The 26028-nt window shown below is 43.2% G+C and overlaps 2 protein-coding genes across 2 annotated transcripts; one reads left to right on the forward strand and one right to left on the reverse strand.

Moving 5' to 3' along the window:
• On the forward strand, window positions 1-23803 carry capn5a (calpain 5a). Its single transcript, XM_080844863.1, has 13 exons — window positions 1-208; window positions 2707-2879; window positions 8551-8682; window positions 15120-15328; window positions 15524-15716; window positions 16782-16975; window positions 18275-18352; window positions 18612-18807; window positions 18896-19018; window positions 19219-19415; window positions 19868-19989; window positions 20241-20377; window positions 23082-23803. The coding sequence occupies exons 2-13, from the start codon at window positions 2715-2717 to the stop codon at window positions 23262-23264; spliced, it is 1929 nt and encodes a 642-aa protein (XP_080700989.1). The 5' UTR covers window positions 1-208; window positions 2707-2714; the 3' UTR covers window positions 23265-23803.
• ompa (olfactory marker protein a) lies at window positions 13755-14240 on the reverse strand (the record flags this gene model as incomplete). Its single annotated transcript, XM_080844864.1, has 1 exon — window positions 13755-14240. The coding sequence occupies one exon, from the start codon at window positions 14238-14240 to the stop codon at window positions 13755-13757; it is 486 nt and encodes a 161-aa protein (XP_080700990.1).
• Window positions 23804-26028: the final 2225 nt, after the last annotated feature.

The following is a 26028-nucleotide window of genomic DNA, read 5'->3' on the forward strand; positions in this document are numbered from 1 at the left end:
TCCGAGGAAATAGCACATGCTCAGTTGTGGAAGACTCTGCAAGCGGGCTCCTCCCTTGTGGGTAAAAAAAAAAGCAAAAACAAATTGAACAGAAGGGAAGACGGCTCGCACTGCAGAACAGTCAGCAGCTTTGGGACCACGCAAAGGCCGTTGTCGGATTTCCCCGAGGGACGAGGAAACATAGGCTAATAGTGGAATAAGGAACGGGGTGAGTCTACAAGGAAACTCACAACGAGGCTCAACACAATTGTACTGTTAGCATTGTGCATCATATCTTCTGCTCACCTATAACAACACTTTTCTTCCCACACATTCAGATTTGCAATATTTCGGTGCCTCTCCACCTCTTGTATTGTGGATGATTTTGTACGTTCATGGTTCAGTTAAACGCTTTTGGCATGCTTGTCTCTGTCGTCAATGCTGTTTGGACGAACACATTGTCGATCCAGTAAAATTCTCTATTGCAGTATTCTCTCACTTAAGCTATTCAAAATAAGCATTTACATATCTAGTTAGTAAGGCAGCTGCAATTTGAGAGCTTGCACCCTGACATGCAATACATAAGGTAGCCTACATCTTATAGTCGGATTTGATTTGTATCCGGATGGTATTGTATCCATACCGTTGCGGTATAGTAGCAGTGCACCCCCTTTGATGGATGGCACTGGAGTAAGCTTCAGTGTTGTGGTTACCCTTACAGTTTCTCTGGTACAGTAATGCATGTCACTAGCGTTTGCTTGATTTGATAACAGTGAGTGAAAGCCAAATGGTCACGAGGAGTAGACAGTGTTATTGCAGAATGTAAATGTAAAGCTGGTTGGCTGTTGTCCACCCAGGGCACCCCCTTGCTACGAATTTTATAGCCATGGTTACGGCTGCTGGTTATTAGCCTTCGAATACAAGCACACAATACAGGCACATGATCAGTCAGAGCAGGAACTCAATAGCTTTTAGCTCAACCCAAGAGGACCTCTCTGGCTCAAGGAGTTGATTTCGCAAGTATTTATAATTAGCCTTCACCACAGTAAATAAGAGAGTTCATAAGATGACCTTAGGCACGGTCAGTAGGACCAGGGAGGAGAGGATGCTAAACTTGCCAATGAGACTTATAACAAATCAGTCTTCTAATGTAAACACAGAGACTGAGAATTTACCTTGACCTATCTTAGCCTTGTGTTAAGTTTCTGTTTACAAACACTCCTTGTAGTTATACATGCCAGATTTGCTACTCTACTACTGATGTAATACTTGTTAAGGTTTCAGATTCCACTGGAACCTGACAATCCAGTCTTCTATAAGTATCAGCACAAACCCCATCTGTAAACATATTCCGCAGAGTAGTTTCAATTTATATTTGAAGAACAGGCTCTATAAAATATTGGCTCTATGACTAACCACATTACCAGAACACCTGGCTGTCATTAGTTACTCTGTATCCCTGCCTATGAGTGTCTGGAGTTAGGCAACATAATCCTGGTGTTGTTTTCTCATCAGTCCTGATGAACATATCTAAATAACTCTATGGAAATGCATTAACACATTAATGACACTGTAGAGCTGCAAAAAGTTTCCCTTCACTTTTTCTCACCCTTGTCTCTTCACTGCAGTTTATGTCAAGAGCGGAGACAATGAATTCGTTCACTAGGCAAGAAAACGGTATAAAATGGAAGCTGCTCAGAGAGAAAAACATATTATCCTCCTCTCCCCAGGAATGTCTCTAATTATGGACACACCACAGAGAGTGCCCTGGTTTGAATCAGTGAAAAAGCACTGTTCACATGACGCCTACGTTTGGCCCATTACAGAATACAGCACAGGTCTCTACATGTAGTGTGTCTTGATCTGTCATCTTAATTTAATAAAATATAAAATTGAATTGAATTAATGTTTAATGTCCATTATCTTGTGGTCAGCTGACACTGGGATTCATCTGTAGTAAATAGCTTAAAGCAGTGGTTCTTAACCTGGGTATGATCAAACCCCAGGGGTTCGTTGAGTCACTTTCAGGGGTTTGGCAGGGGTCAAGACACCCACAGTATAGCCCGGTTCACACTAGCAATGTCGGGGCGTTTTTATACCTACCTACGTTTTGAAGAAATCATATTTTATTTTTCAAATTACGAAGGGTTCGGCGAATGCACTGATGAAGGTTGCCGGGTTCAGTACCTCCAATAAGGTTAAGAACCACTGGCTTAAAGGCTTTAGTGCTGTTGAATATGTAAGTACAGATCTTAGATTTTTGCAAAGATAACCGAAACAGCAATCCCGCAGACCCTAGAATCACCCGGGAAATATCTTTCCCATACTGCAGAACTGTAGAAGTCGTTCTCTTCTTTTACCTGGTTTGTGTACTGCTTGGTTTCCTGTTTATTTACCAAGTTTTTGACTTCAGAATATTCAGAAGTGGTGCATCGCTGGCTTTTGCTGAAATGCTGGAAACATGTAGTGAAGAGGGTGCATGTCATGCCAAAACTAAAATGTGTGGGCTCCCACACTGGCAAGAGGAAAAATCTTGGTGAAAAAAACCTACAGTTGTAGCCAACCAGAACAACACTTAAACATGTTTCTCTCCGGGGAAGTTCCTTTGTTTTATCAGAGCCATTCAAAACTCAGGCTAGAGAATGGCCTGTAGGTTTCTTTTGCTCCTCATTGTCAAAGCACGAGTTGCTCTTGACACGTGTTGTCTGTCTGTCTGTTGCCTCACAGGTGACAGTATGTTTTCCTCGATCAAGGGCTTTGAAGGCCAGCAGTACTCGGCCTTGAAAAGCCAGTGCCAACAGAACGGGAGTCTCTTTGAGGACCCCCTCTTCACTCCGACAGATGAGTCCCTGTTCTACCAGGGGAACCGCATCGGCAGAGTCCACTGGAAGAGGCCACAGGTGAGTGTGCTCCCGTTCCCCCGATGAGAAGCTTTCTGTTGGCCCAGAGGCTTGTTTTTTTACCTCATGTTATTATTATCTATTTAAGGGTGGCACATTTAACAAGTTAAACTGGTCTATGTGATCAGATCAGATCAGATAATTTGAATAGTATTGGGTTCACAAAGGGGATTGGGTAGGTAAGTGAGTGGTCATCTTTAAATGTGCGTGTTTGCAAAAGTCCTCGACCTTTACCCAGGGCTTGCTCTTAAAAATAGCACCCATAAATTGTTCATCCAGCCATTAGGACCTGAGACCAAGTGTATTTACGATCCGCTCATTTATGATTAGAAGGGGACTGTTTGGTTGTCCTTGCCCTTTGGCTCGGGTCACAACTAACAATGGCGTGCAATATCTCACCTCTCTTTCTCTGGGAGACCTTTTTGTTACACATGTTTGCATGTTTTAAAAGTTCACACAGGGAAACTGGTGGTACACAAACAGGATATGTCAAAATGGCAGAAAACAGGGGCACTTGAAACTTTGGCAGCCACTGAATCCCAGTCCTGTTCAAATACCGGTGTGTTAGTGTTTCAGGTCAGAGGTAGAGGCAAAGACAAACAGGCTGGCGTGCATGTGGTCACACCCAAATATTTACATTCTTTAAAAGTTTTAAGTTTGGGTAGTTGATCAGTTGCAGGGACCAAACGGAATCCAAGCCCTTTGGCAGTGTATGCAGTTCAGTTTAAGCAGATGGAACTTAAGAAGTTTCCACCCTCTGATCTTTAAAACAATGATATTTCCTTTATAGACATCACATGTTTTTTTTATTTTTTTTTATCTTTGAGCCAAATGAACCAGTTCCTTTTGTCCCATGTCCTCTGATAAACTAAGAAGCTCAGCCTTTGAGAGTTATCAAACAAGCCTTCATGGTTAGCTGTCGAGGTCATGACCTTATCATTTAGAGACTGTTGCTCTTTAGAGGAACAGACATGGGGGTTTGGGTAGGGGTCACTTATACAGGATCTGTACTCAGACATTGAACTTCAGACTATTGCTTCTTTTAGTTCTTAGTCAGTTACATTGAACAGTATGGGAATTTCCATCGTGAGCAGGGTGATGCTTCAAACTGTGAAGCCATTCTTACTTTCCATTACTATCAGGACTGAGAGTACTTGTGATACTATAGTTTGACCTCAAAACACGCAATAAATATTGTTTTATAAGTGAATAAGTTATAACTGTCCCCCTAAAGCAATGTGAATTGCTAGTGCTATTTTGCATGAGAAGGCCTTCCTACTCTCACGTGCTGCTTCCTGTGGGCTGTGTCTCCACCCTTACATCACAATGAGCAAATGTGTCATCTCTGTATACATAGGCGTTAGCTCCAACTGCCTTTAATATCCACATAGTTAGAGAGAGAGAGAGAGAGAGAGAGAGAGAGAGAGAGAGAGAGAGAGAGAGAGAGAGAAAGATGTCCAGTCTCTAGAGTGGTGATGAGGGCATAAATAAGGTTTCAGTGTGACGCATAATTGCATCAGTAATATTGTAATAGAAGTCTCATCCGGTGTGAAAGGGATATCCAGTCACAACGTTTTCGTAAGATTTTTTCGTTTTATTTTCAAGATGATTAAGTCTTCAAGGTGCCCTGCTACGTCAGGATAAAAAGACAGATCTGGTGTAAGCTGCAGTACTGAGTATTGTGTGGTGATTAAAGCGAAACCTCAGCCCTCACACATTTTGGAACTTAAATGGCTAATCCCCAACACACTCTATGAGCCTGCTGCCATTTTGTTGTTCTGGTGTTATCAGTTACGCTGTGAAAAACTGGCTGTTAATTGGCTGGGCAACAGCATGATATTTCCGGCACAGTTCCAGTGGCATTGAATAGAAAGATATTCTCTCTAAAATCTAAACATTAACGATTCATTTTTGTATTCTCTTCAGAAAACAAGTGAACAGTGGCTTCTACCAACAGTCAAGATTCATCCTGCGATAAAGATAGTGCAGACACAACTATTGCCAGGCACAACAGTCAAGCAGTTTAGTGCAATGTCAGGGCATTTTGGACGTATGACATGGGCACACAGCTTTTTGGGTATTTTGTCAGCTGAAGTCGCTGTCAACTATGTCAACAAACGTATGTTTCTTTTGGAATATCTAATGCACACAATGAAATGGCAGCAGAATTGCTAAGTATATCATGGGTTAGGGTTGGGTTTTCCTTAATGCATTAGAGTGTGTTTGTGTGTGTTAAAGGTGGATAAGTACTTCAGACAGAGGTTTGGTGCCGAACACAACAGGTGGACCAATATATTCCTTTCAGTGTTCCCTCCAAATCCCTCCCCCAAGCAGGTGGACTCACAAATCAGACTGAGTCCGAAGAATTCCTAGAAGCTCAAATCACCATATCATCAGTCAATGGAATTGGATGTGAAACAACAGCAGCTGTGTATATGTTACAGACAGGATGCATTGCTCTTCTAATACTTCCTGTTACCACAGTAGTTGTACTTAATACTTCCTTCATGCTTCCTAGGTCTGATTTAGCAACACAATAGATGGACAAAGAAACGGTATTTGTACCCATTACAGTTTTTTACAATGGCTAAAACACATTTCTTGAAACAGTCACTAATTTTCTCTAAACTCTAAACACAAAACCTCATCTTCAAGCACTATTTACAAAACCACTGTATCCTCTTGCAAAATGAAACTTTCCCCTCAAAACAGTTTTACCTGTGCTCAAAATCAAACACTGCTGTCAAATCATAAACAAAGTGATCAAAATGATAAACACTTTTAGGCAGTCAGTAAACAATACACCAAAAAATAGAAAACACATTGTTCAAAACATATATTTCGCAGGGAGAAGTAAAACATTTTTTATCTCAAAACAAATTTCATATTTATCTATCATTGTCTTTAAATGAATGAAAACATGTCCTCTCATAGTAGCTACAGTATACAAATGTATCAGAAATGACTACTCTGCTTTGCTCTAATTTGTGCTGGTTCTTTCTCCTTCTTGTACCCTTATAGTACTGTACACTGCATATCACTACTCACAACTCACTCTTGTTCTTTGTTGATATGAACCTGCAACCAGTCAAAATCTATTGAGCAGTCAGTACTGTTACTGTAGCAAATAGAAAGCACAATGTTCAGGGCCATACAACTTGTTTAGTATTGTACATGATGCAGCCTACAATGCACTTTAGGCCTACTACGGTATAAACTACTACAGTACTGTAAAAGGGACAAAAATCAAAGGAGTCAACATGTCATCAATGTGCTTCTTCTTGTCTTTGGGCTGGGCTAGGCCAGAGCACTTTGTCGACATCACAAGCAATATTTTCTCTCCTGAGGCAACGGAGGAAGAAGCCTCTTGTGTGCCGTATCCAGTCCTGCTTCCCTCATTGTCAGTCCATGGACTATAACATGGTCTATGACTGTTGCTGTAATTTCATCAGATGTTTCCACTCATTGTCTTCTTCTTCCTCTTTGTCCTTCTCTTCCTCTTCCTCTTTTTTCCTCTTCCTCTTTTTTGCCTTCCTCCTTTTCGCCCACCTCGCATACGCACTCGTCCTCTCACGTTGTTTCTTCTATCCATTCTCAGACTTTCTCCTTCCCACCTTCAACAACCTGTTTGCTCTCTAAACTGTCTTATATTGGTTGCGTCACATCATTTGATACAAGTGAAATCAGTTTTGTGTGGTTGTGTTTAATCAATGACGTGTGTTCTCCATTTGTATTTTATTTTTGCCACTTTTGTTTACCAGTATGGATGACATGTGCATTAGAGTGCAGAATGTGTTTTTAGACTGAGAATGTGTTTAGAGTTTTGCTGAAAGTCTAAGTGAGATCTGCAAATTGTGTTTTACCATGTGAAATAATTTAAGGTATTGACAACAGACTGCACAATTAGCTACATGAGTTCAGGCAACTGAGAACTTTGTTCAGCCAATGGGTTTTTGTGTTTTAGCGATTGTAAAAAACTGCAATCTACACACTGTTGCACTTTGAAATGATCTGGCCAACTGTGACTGGTTGAAATGAGCCATTAAACCCATAGCATACAGTATATGTCGGATCATAGGACCATATTTTTTGCTAAGTTGTTTGGCTCCAGATGTGAAAAAGTTCTGGATACTTGTCTGTGTTATTGAATGTCTGAAATGAGTTTAGAGGTTTTGTGAGTTTTTGTTTGGATTTGAAAAAGAAAAGTAGGGCTTTCCTGCTAATCAGACATGTAGAGAGAGCTAAGTGCTGCCAAACTACAGAGGACTGGATGGCATTACTCTGGTTTCTACATGCAAATCAAGTCATGACTAATATACACACCACAGCAGCTCAGTCAGAGCTTAAATATGTATTGAAGGCGGCACAGGGTATCAGTTGTTTTTAGTGTGCGTGCAGTCACTCCCTTAGTGAGCATATAGTCACTCTTTTGTCGTCAGTTTCACAGCTGCCACTGTTCTGTACTGGGCAGTCTCCTCTCAGTCAATGAAGGTGAAAGAGAGAGTGTGGGTTAGACAAAAAGAGAAAAGAAAGAAAGAGAGAGAGAGAGAATTGTCTGGCAGTAAAAGGTCTTGTCTGAAGCACCATGAAGTGAAGATCATATGTGTGCTGTTCCACTGTTCCACTGTGCAACAATGATGGCCAGTGTGTGAGAGGGCAGGAGTGAGGGACGAGCGTGGAGAATGAGGCAGCCGCCTACGCTCCCACTGACTCTGTCAGGCTTCCAGGGAGACCATTAGGGAGAAGGAAGGAAGCAAACGATAAAAAAGCAGTGCATCACTGACAATCAGAAATTACATTATGATAGCTGATATTCATATTTAGGACTTGCTGTTATTGAAAGTGGCTGACAGCACACTAAGATAACATAATTTAGGAGTAACGATTGATTGGTCTGGGATTTGGACCTTGGATGAGATGTATTCTGTCAGTTATACTTCAGGAGGGCATTCTGTTGTTCAGTGTTGGTTTGTTTGTGCTTGTGGTCAGTAACAGGCAAGGGGATAGGCTGTGGTCTGGGTACAGTATAATCATCCTTGCACACAGACTAATGATGATCTGAAAAAAGCCTCAGCATGTGGTTTCCATGTGATGTTTTAGTGCTTTGTGTGTGTGTTCCTCCAGCCTTGTTCATACTCGGATGTGTGCACTGCAAAGGTTAGTTCAGATGGTGTGTGTGTGTGTGTGTGTGTGTGTGTGTGTGTGTGTGTGTGAATTCTCTACAGAGTTGTCCTCCAGGTCGTTCACTTCCATCTTTGATTTCCTGTGTGAGGTGAGAGCCAGGTTCCTCCTGACCTGCCTCCACCTCTGTTTGAAGACGTAAGTCGATTAAGCTGTGCTTACAGCGTCCCTCTGCAAAGCCCTGAGCGGTTTGGGCGTGTCCCACCCCCAACGTGTGCATGTTTGGGTGTAGCCTGCTTATTATCTCTTCTTGTGATGTCAGTCGTGGGCACTGGCCAAATCATGCCCTGGCACTGTGCCGTGGGGATATTCCTGGGAGAACCATGGAACCATGAAAGCTAAAGGATCCTGAGTGCACGTGGTTCTGGATGGTGTAAAACTGATACTACAACTCATTTAGTTTCCTTTCATCTATGTAGTGTGGACCTTCTGTCTCTCTCCCCTGTGTTAACTCTGCTGCCCCCCCCCCCCCCCTCTCTGTCTCTGTCAGGAGCTGTGTGATGACCCGCACCTGTTTGTGGATGGGATCAGCGCTCACGACCTGCACCAGGGCCAGCTGGGTAACTGCTGGTTTGTGGCAGCGTGCTCGAGCCTGGCTTCCAGAGAGTCGCTTTGGCAGAAAGTAAGTAAGTCATGTGGATGGATTTTTCAGTTGTGTGTTCATGTGTCTGGTGTGCTTTTATCCGTGTGGGTGTGACTGAACTGAGGCCAAAGACACTGTGTGGGTCCTTATGTGTTACTACTGTGTGCTGATGCTTTTTTTTTGGATGTGTTGCCATAGCAGCAGTATCTGCTCCCAGTAAGGGGAAGTGGTAATTCATGTATTATTTTGTGAGGGTTGTGTGTGTGTGTGTGTGTGTGTGTGTGCATGAGTGAGCGAGAGAAAGATAGGGATTGCTTTTGTGTTAACACTGCATGTGTTCATAAGTGGACAGCCTCATCCTGGTTTTGGGATTGGTCAAGGATGTGGTGCGTTTGCTGGATGTAGATGACTTTGCAGGTTCTCACTGAATGGGTTTTTGTAATGAGGATTACTGAAGCGGCCAAATGTCAATGAAAGTTAATGATACCTCTAAGGAGAGATCTTGACATGAGTACTAGGAAGCCCTCAATCTCACTGAAAGAAGAAGTGAAAAACCAACTATAGAACAGACGGAATAAGAGAATAAACAGAACAGTGAAGAAATACTGAAACACAATTTCCATGAATCACAGATTCTCCAGTGAGCATGGTGCTTGTAGTTCATGGCAGATGATGAGTTGTTTTTTCCATGTGCACCACCCCCAATCTCCAGTGTCCACAATAGCCACGTCATAAAATCCGTTGGACAGTTGGACGCTTATCTCAAGACCTGTGATAAGTAAGCTTTGTTCTTTTGGCTTGCCATAGTACTTACTGTAGGCTTAGGCGAAACGCTAAGTCTTTGTAGAAGTCGCGAAAATGATGGATGTTCTCACTAATGAAGATGCTTATATCCACAGCAAAAAAATAATGATTAGTAATGCCATTCCCCAAAAATGACCATGGTGTAATGGTGACCAATATGCAAGGACCTATTTCATTTTCTATAAACTGACATGGATCTTGGCCATACCGAAATGTAGCATCGACTTCATTAAGAAGTTTGAGGAAGTCTTGTGTTCGTGCACATCCTCTCTTTCAAAGGCAGAACAATCCCAACCAGCCTGTGTTTCGCAGAGCCTGTTTCCGTTTCCAAGTGTAGCGTGGCTCCCATGTCGTGTGGGCGTGTTAGCCCAGGGAGAGCAAGTGTGTCAGGAGTCCATTTCCTGCCATCGGTCGCCTGCAGAGGAAGCAGCTGCTGCACTGTGTGTTCTCCCAGTGTCCTAATGACACACCGGGGAGAGGGAATCCAAGTCCGCAGTGCAGGCCTGGAGCTTCATTCTCCCATTTTCATTTATCACCTTTGTGTGTGTAGGTGTGTGTGTGTGTGTGTCTGTGTGTGTGTGTCTGTGAAGCCAAATTGTGCAATGTTTTCTTCAAATACCTCAGCTACCTCAAATGCCTCAAATGTTTGATATGCAGCTCAGTCCATTGTTCTTTGGTGCAGACAACACCTACTGTGTATGCGTTTTCATTAATTATTAACCAGATTTGTTTTATTGTAGGCAATGACAGGCTCTGACAATTAAAAAAAATCTCCCCCCCTCCTCAATTAGTTAACCTTAAATAGTATAGCATTAAGACATATTTAACTTTATTAGATTAGAGCTCTTGTTTAAAACATTTGAAAGCTTTTAACTACTGGGTGATCAGTCCGTACAATGTTCAGGTAAAGCACATGTCCGTTAAGTTAGCTATCCTTTCTAACACATAGGCTAAACGTAAGGCCCTTATACAATTACAAAAAAAGGCAATGCACTCATCACCAGAGCACTGCCATACACAATTTGACCTGTAGTTGTTTAGATTTTTGGTTCTGTTTTTTCACCTGGAACCTGTGTCCAACCCCCACATCCCTGGGGGCCCTCCACACACTTTGGCAGCTCCTGCACTTAATGAACCCAGCCCAATGTTTGTGTTCAAGTGTCATGATCTGCTTGCAAGATAGATATTTCCTAGTTGAAAATTGTTGGATGTTTAAAATTCTTGAGGCTGACAGACTTTGTCACTGCATTGTAGATTTCCACGCACAGCCTAGCTGTATTGCAGAAGATCTCCTCTAAGAAAACCTTATCATGTTTTGTAAGACCACAAATGTATCGCTGCATTGCTAATGCGAGATGAAGTCCCCCGGTGAATCAGAATCTGGGCTGAATAGAACCTTTCCAGATGTCTTGCAGTTGTTTCAGGAAATAAGCTGCATGAATTCCTGAGTGTATTTTTATTCAGACTGAAGACAGATTGCCCCTTATTTCGTTTTGTCTCTGTGGCAGTGCCTGGTGGAGAAGTCCATTCAGCTTCTGGCTCAGTCAGAGAAAAAGATACAGGCTTTTATTCTTCTCAGTGGAAAAAGCTGATGCAAGATGGTGTGAGCAGTGCCTTATTGGGTTCCATTTTGGTTCAGTATTATTGCCCAGGACAACCTCACAATGAGGTTACTATGGTTCTCAGAGTTGTGACCTCAAGCAGTAGTTTATCCTTTATTAGTTCCTGGCTAAGATCCCTACCCACCTTTGGGACTACTGGGAATGCTTTGTTGTGGAGATGTGTTGGTTGAAGTGGAAAATGTTTTGTCACTGGAGTTGGGATTCAGGGCTAAGTATGGCCCCCAGATCGTCCCACTAACCTGTGTGTGTGTGTGTGTGTGTGTGTGTGTATGTGTCCAAGTATTACCAAACATTCTCATTAAAACTCTTCCCTTGACTCCCTCCTCCCCTTCCCCAGTATTAAACCTGCCATCTTTATTTAGTTATTTTCCTCCTCCTCTCTCTCTCTCTCTCTCTTTCTCTCTCTCTGTCTCTCTCTCTGTCTCTGGGGCAGATGTACTAACATGTTAGCGACCGTTTTGGGCCTAAGTTCGTTTCAACTTGTGCCTAAACACATGGCATGATCTATATGAAGAGACGTCTAAAACTAACCGCAGACGTCTAAAACTGCATTCTGCCTGCTACAGGAGGCTAGAATGACAGGTTGCACTCTTCTGACCTGTGCATATGCATTTGAGGGAGGGTCGTGGGAAAAGTGGACAAAATAATGGGAGGAGAAGAAGTGACTGAATACATAATCAAACTGTGGGTGGCAGCGGTTGAAAACAATCCTTCTTTTAAAAGCAGGTGTAATACGGATCCTGCCCTGTATTATCTCTCTGCTTGATGATGCTTGAATAGCATGTATATCTATCCATCAAGGTGCCAGAAAATATGCCACTCCAAAGACAGAGCACTGCGGCTTTTTCGTTCACTCTTAAAGAACTTAATTACCACGGGAAAAATTGCATTGTTTTGTGCATATCAACTGCATTTAACGATTAACAACGTTGTGGCAGTGAGGGTATCGTATTTTACACCGTTTTAATGATAAAATGTGTTTTGCTTGCGATTAATTCAACGTAAATTGAAAAGGTACCGTATACACTTTCTTCAGACTGGAGAAGTGGCTACTGTTCACGCTGCTCTCTCTGACGTATACAGTATGTGCTCCTCAGTCTTCCACCTCTCTTTCCTCTATCTCTACCTCCCGAGGCTCCTGTGTTCATTCCTCCTCTTCCTCCCGGGGTCTCATTAGCGTCGTCTCTCTAGCGCGTCCGTAAAGCAGAGGCACACATCCTCCGCGGCCCTCCTGTCGTTGTCGCCCCCCCACCCACCAGCCAGAAGAGGCTTTGTCATCAGCACACACGCGCCGTGGAGCGCAAGCAGTGCCATAGTGTGCTTTCAAGCATGGCTGAGAGGAGGCTCCCTGCAACCTGCAGAGCCTCAGCTCAGAGGAACACGCAGTTTTAACATTCAGTGTTGCACCAAATTGGCTGTTGATGTTAGGAGTCTTTCTGGCATATACTTCAGTCAGGCAATCTGTAGCCTTTTTAGCATTCTTTCAGCATGTCAGTGGGCGTTACGAACATCCTCACACTTGTTTTGGGCATGCTCTGATTAAGAATAGTAGTGTCATGGCCATGTGTTTAGTTTATTGTCAACAACAGTATTGATGCCAGTTCAGGAGGTGAAGGTCGCATGACAGAGTTATGCAGGGCTCCTCGTTCGTCACTTGTATCAATAAGCTAACTAGCATCTAGTTCAACAAACAGCCGGGCGAAATGCCAGGACTACACGACTTGTTGAGAATCTGTCGTTTATCAGTGTATTTTAGCTGTTTGGTATATTTATTAATGCATTTGTGTAATTGGTCCTGCAGAGATGCCGTCTTTTTCCAGAGTGGGACAGTATGTCCCCAGTGTGTCAGCCTGAGGATTCAGCAGATGATGACAACAAGTAACGATTGATCTCTGAGCTGCTGGCTGCTAGTGATGGCAAACCTGCTGACCCTCTATACACTAATCAGAGGCTGGGAGAGGGGAGTCAGACTGCACCCTACATAGCAGAGGATGTGTGCACATACATACACACACGCACACAAACACACACACACACACACACACACACACACACACACACACACACACACACATACACTCACACGTAAACCACGGAAAGGAGGATGAGACAGAAAAATTGTCTTTTAATTAGGAGTGTCGAACATTACATATTCTCTGATGGTTTCTGTTTAGGTATACATTACTCTCCCACGGTGTATATAGCCATACATTGCTGTCATGAAATTGTACAAGAATTACACAAATACATTTCTTTTATTTACATCAGGAAAGGTCCTTGGATTAATGAAATTAAATGTAGTTGTTCAATTTGTCTGAATCAGCCTGATTAATATTAGATTGCAGTCTAATAATCTATTAATAATCTTATTAGATTAGACTGCGCTCACACAGGAACAGGAAATTCAAGATTCAAGTATGGTCAAGCACAAATTAAAATATTTTGGTACTGCTACCACAAAGAAACTAAAGTAACATTTCCCTATCATTTAAAAGTATTATAAAGTAATTTTCAGGCATAGCTGACAATATTTTTGTGGAAATCTCTACTGAAAAGGTATTATTAAAGAAGCAGAAGCAGATGGACGTTATGAGCCTTAGCCATAGTGGATTACTAGCTGTGAACTGTGCCCGTTGAGCTGGACTGCAGGAGCCCATGTTAGGGTTCTGGCTCTAGTTCTGGTGGCTAACCTGAGTTGGGCTTGAAGATCACCGAGCAGCTGATGTTGGCCTTCTGGGCACCTTCCTTGAAGGCAAGCAGAAAGTACATCGTCTTGCGCACCTTGGCCAGCTCGGCTATCCGCTCCCCGAACTCCTGGATGTCGGCCTCCAGGCACTTGAGCGGCGACTCGTCGGGGTCCCCGGCTGAGCGCCAGAACTGGCCGGTGGGCTCCATCAGCTGCCGCGTCATCAGGTTGGTCAGGTCCGGCGTCCACAGCTGTGAGATGCCGGTGACCGACAGGCGCCCAGGGCCCTTCATGCTTACGCTCCAGTGGCAGAAGGTGAGGTCCTGCGTAGAGAAGTCCAGACGGTAGACGCCCTCGTAGGGCAGCAGCAGGCGCTCGCCATCCTGCCTCTTCTGGCCCCTCTGCTGCAGCGACTGCGCCCGCAGGCGCATTATCTTCGTCAGCTGCAGGTCCTCCTCAAAGGCCAGCTCCAACTCCGAGACCATGGCTGTCTTTCTCCTCTCTTGCTAACTCTTCTCTCTCTCAGCGGCAGCAGGCAGTGCAGGACGATGCTTTTCCGACGCGATGGCTGGTCTGAATGGATCCCTCGCGCTCGTTCTCTGCCTGTTTTTCCAACCCCCACCCGCCCGCTCTACCCCTCGTTGCTGTTTCCCTCCCATAAGTTCCCGAGGGCAGAAAGGCTCATTTAGTTTGGGACGTTATTGATTGTGTCACATCATGCAGCAGGGTGTGTGTGTGTGTCTGTGTTCATGTGTGTCTCTTTGTGTGTACATGTGTGTGTGGGCGTGTGGGTGTGTACGTGGGATGTGTCTAGAGCGAAGAATTTCAGTGGGAAACAGGGATTCACGCTTGGTGGTGTGTCTGTGTGTTCATGTGTTGGAGTGCTAGGCAACGGATGCTAATGACGTAAAGAAAAGAAAATCTGAAACTAATGGGATTCCCATAGGGGGTTTGCCGCCAATTAGAGGTTTGTACCTGGTGTACTTGTGTATGAGGGCTGAGGGAATAACATGTATGGATGAGAGACTTCATAAGTTTTATGTTGTCTCTGATGTCAGGTTATCTAAAACTAATGAAGATGAAAAGTTTTCAGGTTTGTATACACTCTTATGCTTTAAGGATTGACATAGTAATAGTTGTCTGCTTTGTATTGAACGCCGGCAACTCATCATTCAATAGCCCACTTTCTCATTAATTGCTTTTGTCTCATCCACTGAGGCGAGTGCATTGTGTAACTCTTTGGGGTTGACTGGGGCCATAGGCAAGCGAGACTGCTCACCATGCAAGGTTGTGGAAAAAACACAACATCAACATCAGATCCATGTGCTCTTCCCAATGATGACATACAATGTTTGTGTTTTCAGGTCATTCCTGACTGGAAGGAACAAGAATGGGATACGGAAAAGCCGCAATCCTATGCTGGAATTTTCCACTTCCGGTTCTGGCGCTTTGGCGAGTGGGTGGACGTGGTTATTGACGACCGGCTGCCCACCGTTGAGGGAAACCTGGTCTACTGCCACTCCAACGACAGCAATGAGTTTTGGAGTGCCCTGGTTGAGAAGGCCTATGCCAAGTAAGTCAGTGGCCTAGTTTGCAAGTTTTTGTTGAACAGTAATGAAGTGAGCGCTACATACTTTTATTTTGGATGTATATATAGATAGAACTTTAAAAAGAATGACTTATTAGCTTGGTGACATTTTGTGAAAATATTCAGTTGAATTGTCAGAATACATCACAATATACAGCCTTGTTTGTCCCTTACTATCAGGTTGTATGGCTGCTATGAAGCGCTGGATGGAGGAAACACGGCCGATGCACTGGTGGACTTTACGGGGGGTGTTTCTGAGCCCATGGACCTGGATGAGGGGCAGTTTGCCACCGACGAGGCCGCCTGTAACGAGCTGTTTGAGCGTGTGCTGAAGGTTCACAACCGTGGTGGACTCATCAGCTGCTCCATACGGGTAAGAGGGCACATCAGAGACAGAGGGACAGCACACGGAGACAGAGGGACAGCACACAGAGACAGAGGGACAGCACACAGAGACAGAGGGACAGCACACAGAGACAGAGGGACAGCACACGGAGACAGAGGGACAGCACACAGAGACAGAAGGACAGCACACGGAGACAGAGGGACAGCACACGGAGACAGAGGGACAGCACACGGAGACAGAGGGACAGCACACAGAGACAGAAGGACAGCACACAGAAGCAGTCTACTATATGTACCATTGTCCATGTGGCCCTGTAGAGCATCTCAACACACAGCATCAGCTTAGTGAGGAGGGCCTCATTGCATGTTTGCTGTGTGTGCTTGTGAGTATGCCTGTTATGTCTGTTATGTCGGAGTTTGTCTGTTATGTCTGAGTATGTTTGTTATGTCTGAGTATGCCTGTTATGCCTGAGTATGTTTGGTATGCCTGAGTATGTCTGAGTATGACTGTTCAATGTAGCTAAGTCTGATGGCAACACAGGGGGTTGTGTGTTGCATATAATGTCTGCATAAACATACATTAAATAGTCTTTTATTGTAGCTCACTCTGTGGAGAACCCTACAGTCTGTCACTTCAGTTGCACAGTGTTGGAACTGAGATAGAGATCATTTTAGTGTTTTGGGTCTCAGCTATATTCTTCTTGTGCTTCTTGCTGGCATGCTGATTGCTTCATACAGGCCTTTTAACTGCAGTATTGTGTATTGGTGTGAGTGAGTGAGTAGCCTGTAATTTCCTGAGGCCTGGCACTCAGGCCGCTGGAGCTGACAGGTGTGTTTTGGCAAGACGGACAAGGTCAGCTCAGCTAATTGAGCTTCATAGCGTAACTCCATCTGAGCTCCGCTGGCAGCCTGCTCATTAGCAAATCCAATTGCCGCCGCTCAATTAAACAGACGCTTGAGAATCCAACATTTGTCCACTCCCCCTCCCTGTACACACAAAACAATTGCTAGACAAAGTCATGTGGTTCACGTTGTAGTGGCGCAAGAAGGAAGAGGTTCTAAGAATAGCCGCCTGGCCCTCCTTGTCTCCTAGGCAACCACTTCTGCCGACATGGAGGCACGTCTGTCCTGCGGCCTGGTGAAAGGTCACGCCTACGGTGTGACAGACGTGCGCAAGGTGAGGCTGGGCCATGGTCTGCTGGCTTACTTCAAGTCTGAGAAGCTCTCCATGATCCGCATGAGGAACCCTTGGGGAGAGAGGGAGTGGAACGGGCCCTGGAGTGACAGGTGAGCACACTGCCCCCTAGAGTACAGGAGGGTGTTAAACAAGAGAAGCTGTCTGCCTTGGCTAGATATCTGTGTTGAGCAAAACCTGATAACCTGTCAAATTTGGGACAAGGACTGGGACAAAGTGAAATATGGTGTGCTTATTTGTTTGTTTGTTTTTTAGTGCTCTTACTGGGATAACTCAGTAAATGTGCTTTGTGAAATGTCTTTCTTAACAATATGAACTAAATACAATCTAATGTTAAGAGTCCTGTAATTTGAGCTGATTTGATGCTGCCCTTTGATTAGTTTATAAGCAGAGATATGTATTGGCATAAAGGCCCGGGCAGCGACTAGGGTGTGTAGAGTCAAAGCTAAGAAGTAAGCAGTGGAGGGAGCTCACAGGCTGTCAGGATCTATAGTCATCACGCTCTCTGAACCCTTTCCCCCGATCTCATCACGCTTGGCATAGTGGGAAAATCTCAGCTTCTCACGCTGGTTTACTGCCACCTGCTGGCTGTAATCGTTGTCAGGGAAACAAATCAAATCTTCAGTCTCCAGGGCACCTGAGAAGATGTACATTCACAAACTTATCTGAAAATTATCGGAAATAGACCATGGTTTTTAGGGGAATGTATTCATTTCTATAATTCTTAGTTGCCTTCCTAATATCTTGTGGCTTTTAATAAATGACAGGAGTTAGCTAATTTCACTAATAACCTCAAGCAAGGTTTTGTTCTTTTTTCAAGTCACAAAATAAATGCTTTGAGATTGATAGTATTTCTGTAATACGGAGGAAAAGATCAAATGTTCCACTACTACTGTATATTCTTCATTCCATTTTGTTTTGTATTTGTTGATGTTTTTAAGAAGATAAAGATAACAAGATAAAAAACAAAGCATATAAACAAGGCCAGAGGCAGAGAAATAAGAAATCAAATAAATAGCAGCATTGGGAAATGCTCTGTTATCATGCCTTTCAGAATGACACAGTTCTTGTCTGTAAGCATTTATTCCTCTGGCGCCTTTAATGTCTCGAGTATCGACACTGGTCTTCTGCCAGGTTGAGTTTGCTGAATGTCAGCCCACAGGCTGAAGAGCAGGTAGCCTTAATCATGTCTGAAAAATCAAGACGGCGCACTCTCCTCATCTGGGGCCTCTGCTCTGTCATCCAAGCCTTAAATGATTAAGGAGGCGAAATCTGATTCCAGACCAACCGTAGCCCTCATAACTTACCACATTAATTATACATAAAAGCTTTCAGATGCCTAATACTCAGCATCCCCTCTGCTGCCTGCCTCTTCTGTTTGTGTGTGCTAGTTCTGAAGAGTGGCAGAAAGTGAGCAAGAGTGAGCGAGAGAAGCTGGGAGTGACCGTAGAGGACGACGGGGAATTCTGGTGAGTACGTGTGTCAAATATTGGTCTTATTAGTTATACTAGGAATCTCTAGTCGGTCAACCAGATACATTTGTTGAATGTTCTCTACCATCCCTGGTGGCATGCCATGTGTCAGATCATCCCTGTGATCCATGTCTTTGCCCCTGTGGTTTTTCAATGATCCTCAAAAGTTAACGGCGGCTCCTCCTTCTCCTTCTCCTCCTCCTCGTTCCTTCTGCCTCTCCACCCCCTCCCTATGCTTCCTGTCCTCCGACCCTAGGATGAACTTTGAGGACTTCTGTAAGTACTTCACCGATCTGATCCTGTGTCGGCTCATCAACACCTCCTACCTGAGCATCCACAAGACCTGGGAGGAGGCGGTGGTGCACGGCTCCTGGAATCCCCATGCCGACCTGCGGCGGAGCCGCTCAGGGGGCTGCATCAACCACAAAGCCACCTACTTACAGAACCCACAGGTACAACAGCTGTATCTCTGTATCTCTCTCTCTCATAAGAGCCAATCAACCTGCATTAATAATGTTTCTGTTTATTTTCTCCCTCTAGTATGTGTTTGACGTGAGGAAGATTGAGGATGAGGTGTTGATATGCCTCCAGCAGAGAGACCGTAGAGCCCGGCCCAGCGAGGGCAAAGGGGAGAACCTGGCCATCGGTTTCGACATCCACAGGGTGCGCTGCTCTGATATCCTCTGATTACAGTGGACTCCTCATACTCATCCTCCACTATGAGCGCTCAATGAACACTCATCTCTACCTCAGTGTTCCCAAATGAGCTTCTGCTGTGAGAGGATCCCATGTGATATATACAGACCCGGTGTTTGCATAGCCCATTCATCTGCAGCCGGTTGATACCTTTTTTCCTCCACTAGGTGGAGCTAAACAGGAAGTATCGAATGCACATCAACCAGCAGAAGGTGGGCAGCTCAATCTACATCAACTCCCGCTGCGTGTTCCTCCGGCAAGACCTGAAGGAGGGTCGTTACGTCATCATCCCCACAACCTTTGAACCCGGCACACAGGGGAATTTCTTGCTGCGTCTTTTCACCGACGTGCCGGCAGACTGCAGGTGGGTCTGCACCGCTGAGCTTTCTCTCCAGATGTCTCTGGCTCGGCACTCCATGGTGATGATCTGCTCATTGATTACACTGTATAAACATTGTATTGCATTGTATTGTACATTGTATAAACCTCTGAAGAGTTTATCTTAAAGGTTTCTCTATTTATTTTATTTGGTGGTGGAATTGGTTTAACTAATTGTCCTGTATATTGTCACTTTATAGTATACAGTATACTATACACTATATATAGTGTTGGTTATTTTGTTGAATCCTCATTTGGTTAAGTATAGAGATTTGTCTAATGTGATTTTTAACTACAATCTGAATTAGAGATTATCCTCAAAACAGTCTGACTCCTGGATTTGGATCATCCCCTGTCATATCCCCTTGATGCCTGTGTGTGTGTGTGTGTGTGTGTGTGTGTGTGTGTGTGTGTGTGTGTGTGTGTGTGCAACCTTAGAGAGCTGACGCTAGATGAGCCTCCCCAGACATGCTGGTCAGGCTTGTGTGGTTACCCTCAGCTGGTCACTCAGGTCCATGTGATTGCTGCTGATGGACTCCAGGCCCAGGACTCAGATGGAGGTAGAGTAGAGCGCCCTCTTCTGGACACATGTGATATTACTGTAGTACTGATGAATACATGTTGAAGGATAATCTTGCATGGAATGTTTGGCTTGTGCCATAGTCTACATTCCACACTATCCACTGGTGTGTGGTTTACTTACTAAATAATCTTAGTCAATCTTAAAAAATATGTGTGAACAATATGTGTGAATAGTACACACTGGAGTGGAGTACTATTCAGTCCTTATGGAGTGTGCATGTGATTTCAGCCTCAGACCCGTACGTGATCATCCGCTGTGAGGGAGAGAAGGTGCGCTCACCAGTGTTCAAAGACACGTGCAGCCCCCAGTTTGATGTCAAGGGAGTTTTCTACAGGAAGAAGGCCAAAGAGGAAGTCCTTGTAGAGGTGTGTTTCTCTCTGTCTGCCAGGGCCTTTCCAAAACCACGCACTACATCCTTTCCCTTTTCAACTCCTCTCCGCTTGCGTTTTCACATGGAAGGAGCGCCATAGTAACTGCCATCCTAAAACAATTATCACAGAGTGGAAATGGGTTAAAAAAACCTCCAACAGCAGGTCTGGATCCACCATCTGGATTGTGTCCATTCAGCACCCAATTAACTCTACCTGTCCGCCTTTCTGGTCGCATGACCATATATGTAGGTCAAAGTGAAACTGATATTAACAGCAAAAGCATTCAAACATCTTGAGGATCAAAAAGAAGTAGACATCATGTGTGGGTCTTCATACTAAGTCATATTCAAGTGTATGGAAAAGTAAACGTAAATAAAACGTGAAATTCAGCTCCACACACATACATGGGCCTTTCTGCAACTATGGGCACTTTTGAATTCCCAGACTGAGGAAAATAAACCATTATGAAATTTAATTTCAACCATTACAGCATGTCAAACACACATGTAAGTACACATATTAAGAAAAAGTCGCGAAGATTTTAGTTTTGAAAATGTATATTTTTAATGGTTTTCTTATATTTTTTTTTAGGTATGTCCTTACCGCAACAGAGCTAGAACAGTACATTTATGAGATTTTCTATATATATATATTTTTTAAATCATCAGTTTTGTATTCAGTGCAATCCATTCGAACTTATAATCATACTCAGTGAATTTAAAAAACATGTTAAAATGTAACATTTTATGAGTTTCTGTGTACCAGGAGGAGACTCAGACGGTTAACACAAATGTCAATTGTACACATATTCACAAAAAATGATATAATGACAAATTTCTTTTTTTTAATATTGCTCCAATACGTACACTACCTATTCAATAACTTTAAAAATATTTTTATGAATAAAAATAGATAAATAATAATTATTATAAAAGACTAATGCATTGTTGCGGTAAGGACATCTTGTTGCGGTAAAGACACCTTGTAAGTTTTAACGGAGCATGAGTGGAATAATGTTACGCCATGAAATTAGATTAGACAGGTACTTTTCTGCACCCTCTCTTCTGAACAGATTGGCCAACCATATTTTGTGAAATAGGCCTACCATTAAGATTTTGGCGAGAATTCTCAGCCAAGATAGGCAAGACCTGCTCTGGGGATTCAGGTGGCGTGTTAGTAGTGGCAAACTTCTCTGTGGCCTCAACTGCTTTACTTTGTGCCCTCTGTTTTCTTTTACTTACTTTCAACTGTCTTCTTTTCAGATTAACCTCTCTCTTTGTCATCTGTGAGACAATCTTCAGTTGACCACTTTCCCTTCTTTTTTTGTAACGTTCTCTTTCCTTCTTTAGATACTCATCATGTTTTTCTCGATTGTTTTTCATTTTTTTCTACTTTTCATTGACCTTTCTGTTGATTTAGGTTTCATCTGGGGTAGAAAATGTGATATATTAATATTTTGGTTGATATATCGGCGGTAAAGGCCAAAAAAATAGAAACACCTTTTTCACAATGCACTGAAATTATTTGCTTATATCAAAAATAATATAATGTATATATATTGATCAATCAGTCATCTATTATCAAATAGTTTCATCAAAAATTAAAACATATTTAATCTTAGCATCCTAAAAGTAGAGTTCCTGGCAGAAGTGCTGCAAAGTGCTGCGGTAAGGACATGCTGCGGTAAGGACATTTAAGCTAATATTGCAGAAAAATGACACCTAGCAAGGTCTGCTCTGTTAGCTATTTCTCACCCAAACTGATAAACACTAGTTACATTTTAATATTAATCTATTTTGAACATTTTATGCAAAATACAGAATTACTAGGCTGCCCGGTAAGGACACACAATAAGTGCTACATAGGGAGTTATGATATTTACCTTGATTTCTCCAAATTTTGGGACACAGATTGTTGGAAATCAAACCATGTGCCCAATGTGGTCTGCTGAAGTCTTCTATTTCCATGGAAACTAGATTTGTTTGGCTTTGGGAAATATGTTGTTCTATGGCATTTCATAAGTGTTGCGGTAGGGACTCAAAAGTAAGGGACAGGTGTATTTTAATTAAAAAATCTTATGAAAAATGTTGAAAGGTAAAAAAGAACTTTAGTATGATTAAAAGTATATTTTTCTTAAATAGAATACATTTTTTAAATATTTTTTATTGAATAAGCCCTTTTAAAATGTTTAGTAATTGAATTGTATTGTCCAGGGACACCCCAAAAAGGGGTGTTTTGACGTATTAAATGACTTGGACATGTTAGAAAATCAAATTTTTTTGGGAATATTTTTTTTGGCAAAGTGTATCATACCATTGCACATACATTTCAGTAACATTTCAGTAAAAAAAAAAAAAATTGGGTTCATTTTCATCCTGGGGACTTGAAAGTGCCCGTAGTTGCAGAATGGCCCACATATTGAAAGGAGTAAAGAGGAAAGAAATGCTGTTTCCAGTATTTTTGGTGTTAATATTTATAATGTTCTTTATTTCTAAGAAAAGAGCTGACTTCAATTTATTTTTCTGTTCCCTGTTGGGGTAGAGTGGAGAGGGTCTGGTTTTAGAAAGGCCCTCATTCTGTTTGCACATGTGTGATTTAAATGTATCTATACTGTAAATTGTCATTTCCTTTTGCCATTTCAGTATTAACTCTAGTAATGCTCTTCTCCCCCTCTTCCGCTCTCTTTCTCTGCTGACAGATTTGGAACCACAATATCATCAAAGATTCCTTCCTGGGTCAGGTGGCTCTAAAGGCCGACCCCAATGACCAACAGCTGCAACACACTGTTCATCTGCGCGACCGTGGCAACCAGCAGAGTAGCGACCTACCTGGCACTCTCACTGTTCGTCTTCTGACCAGCGACGTCCTTACCAACATCTGAATCCTGTGGCGCACATTTACACACACACACACACACACACACACACACACACACACACACACACACACACATATCATCATCTTCATCATCATTATCTACATCCATTTCCTTTCTACGCTACTCTCTCTTTCAGAAGTGGTGGCAGCACATGGACTTAATCACAATGCCTTCCCAACAAGGTCTCTTTCCATTGAAGACGAATGAGCTGTTGTTCCTGGTGCGCCATCAACTTTTACATTCAAAGACAAATCTGTCAGTGTTGCCCTAATGGGCATAGGAAGCATGCCAAAATAAAGTGTCATTGCCAACAAGGAAGACTGGACGTTTGAGTGTCCGTTTGAGGAGAACGACTTTTACAATGTCATGTTTGCCAAACATTTACTTATACGGAGGCTATGTTTTCATTTGTTTACGTATCCGAGTTGTGTAGCTACTTGTCGACGCGATGTACGGGACCAAAGAGTGTCGCGCAGGGTTAAAAAAACGTCTCCCTGCTACAACTGCCTCAGTTGTTTGCCAAGTGCTTACCACAGCTTATCTTTGTACCTTACCACAGAAGTACCTGATCCCCTCCGGCATCCAGGCCTCCGCTGGATTAATGTGCAGTTCTCAGGGCCTCTTTTCTAGGGCCAGTGGCTCGAGGTTCCCCTGACCAATGGACACAATGTGAGGCCGTGCAGATTTACCGAGGGGGCTTTTTTTTGGGGTGGGACGGGGTGGGGGTGGGGGGGTTTGCGTACTGTCCGGATGTTATGTTTGCAACCTTGGTGAATGAATGTTCAAGAAGTCTTTTCTGTCCGAGTCTTGCCCCTCTCCCTCAGTTTTTTCTTCTCATTCGGAGGCTGAAGAGGGAAGCGTGTGCCATAGCAGAAGGCGCTCACTGAGAGCAGTTAGAGTTAGTATGTTGGTGTCATGTGATGAGTAGGTTGTAATATTTCAGTACAGCTAGATAAATTGACTTTGAAATTGGCATAATTTCATCTTTTATTATCGTGGTTTTATCATGGTTTTTCCAACCATGTGTCGAATGAAGAAATGCATGCATGAAGACTACTTATATGAAATGGCTTACAGGCTTGGCCTAAGCATATGTGGAAAAGCCTGTTTACACATATAAACAACTGCTTTTGTTTACAAAGGAGTGAGTTATTGTTAACTTTCAGCTGAAACTCCTGTACTGCATATATAGTTTGTAGTTTACATTATGGGCAAAGATAAATGTGTATATCTGTTACTGATTATGATTATGATTTCACTCATAGTGACTGGGGCTGGACATCATTTCTTTGCCATTTGTGATTTATATGTTTAAATAAAAAAAAAATGATTTCTTTTATGGGGATTTTATAATTTTTTAGCTTGTTTTGCTTTATATTGTGTTTTGTACGTCACAATTGTGTACATTATAATCTCAGTATTCATTTTTTACTCTTATATGTGCATCAGTATCAATCAAGTCCAGCGAGCTGGTTAGTTCTAATAAACTAAAATACAAACATGGATGCTAATTTCTGTGTCCTGTTTTCACAAAATGTTGCATTTAGTTTTTATTGTATTTTCTCATGTTGTAATACAAGAGTAGACAGTTAACAAAGATTTCTTTCTCTCTACTCTTTCAAATGCAGTACATACATTGAGTAATTGACCAGTGACTTACAATCGTCTGTTGTGGGTAGTCACATTTCCACCCAGGTTCCTGTTCAGCCAGGATGTTGGGGTGTAGGACCTGCACAGCTGTCTGTGCACTTTAACATCGCTGCTAGAACTGCACCATAAGGGTCGATGATGCGTAAGAATTACAAGTGAAATTGCAACCCTGACAGAAGGGGAAGCCATGACCTTTTCCGCACACACAATCAAGAAGGAGGGGTTAATTAGCTGTGTGTGTATGTGTGTGTATGTCACAGTTAGAAAATGTGGTTTCTCATTTGAGAATGATGGATTGACCTCCTACACTGCATGCACCCCACTGAGATCTCTCTCTTTCTCTCCCTCCCTCTCTTTCTCTCCCTCTCTTTCTCTCTCTCCCTCTCTTTCTCTCCCTCTCTTTCTCTCCGCGTGCCTGCCCTGACCCCTCCCTCTCCTGAGAGGGATCAGTGGCAGTGAATGAGACAGGGCTGCCGTGTCACTCGTAATACCTCAGAGCAGCAGCAGCAAGTGCCCGTGTGGCCTCCCACACACATCAAACACACACTTGCATACACACACATAGGCACACACAGTTCTCGCACCGATGGTCGACAGTCTTCTCACCTGAGTGGAAATAACGGGACCCACTGCAGATCCCCAAGGAGGAGAGGCAGTTTTTCAGAATAGTGGAGAGGTAAGTAACTCGTCGAGAGGGCTTACTTTGGCATGGCGGTTCCTTAAGGCTTAAATCTCCTTATAGCCGGGCAACACCTCCCCCCTCCCACTGTCTCACCCGGTGTAACCAGTGCCCTGTCTCAGAGGTACGGTAGCTATTCTGCCTATGGAGGATTCGACTTTCTTTTTGGGGATCTCCACATGTGATGGCTCATGGCGCTTTTAAAAGAGCTGGTGGTTGTATGCATGTATGTTAGGAATGGGTGGCTAGAAGTTATTGTGTGTGTATCTGTCTCATTGATCTTAGCGCACTCCCCCTTTTATCTTCTGTGTGATATTAGCTGCTCACAGTGTCAGTGTCGGGGGTGGTCACATGGTGAGGTAAGCATTTGTGGGATTGTTATGAAACTTTCTCAAATTTAGAACTCTGCTAATTGACCGTCTGAAGCGCTGTGGCAGG

The sequence above is a fragment of the Sprattus sprattus genome (genome assembly GCF_963457725.1).
Source record: "Sprattus sprattus genome assembly, chromosome: 9".
Taxonomy (NCBI): Eukaryota; Metazoa; Chordata; class Actinopteri; order Clupeiformes; family Clupeidae; genus Sprattus; species Sprattus sprattus.

Bases quoted from the DNA above. Each gene is read 5' to 3' on its own strand.
- capn5a (XM_080844863.1), top strand. From the start codon at position 2,715: ATGTTTTCCTCGATCAAGGGCTTTGAAGGCCAGCAGTACTCGGCCTTG. The intron at 18,353-18,611 runs GTGAGTACGTGT...CTCCGACCCTAG, and splicing joins GAGGACGACGGGGAATTCTG to GATGAACTTTGAGGACTTCT. The intron at 19,990-20,240 runs GTAGAGTAGAGC...ATGTGATTTCAG, and splicing joins GGCCCAGGACTCAGATGGAG to CCTCAGACCCGTACGTGATC.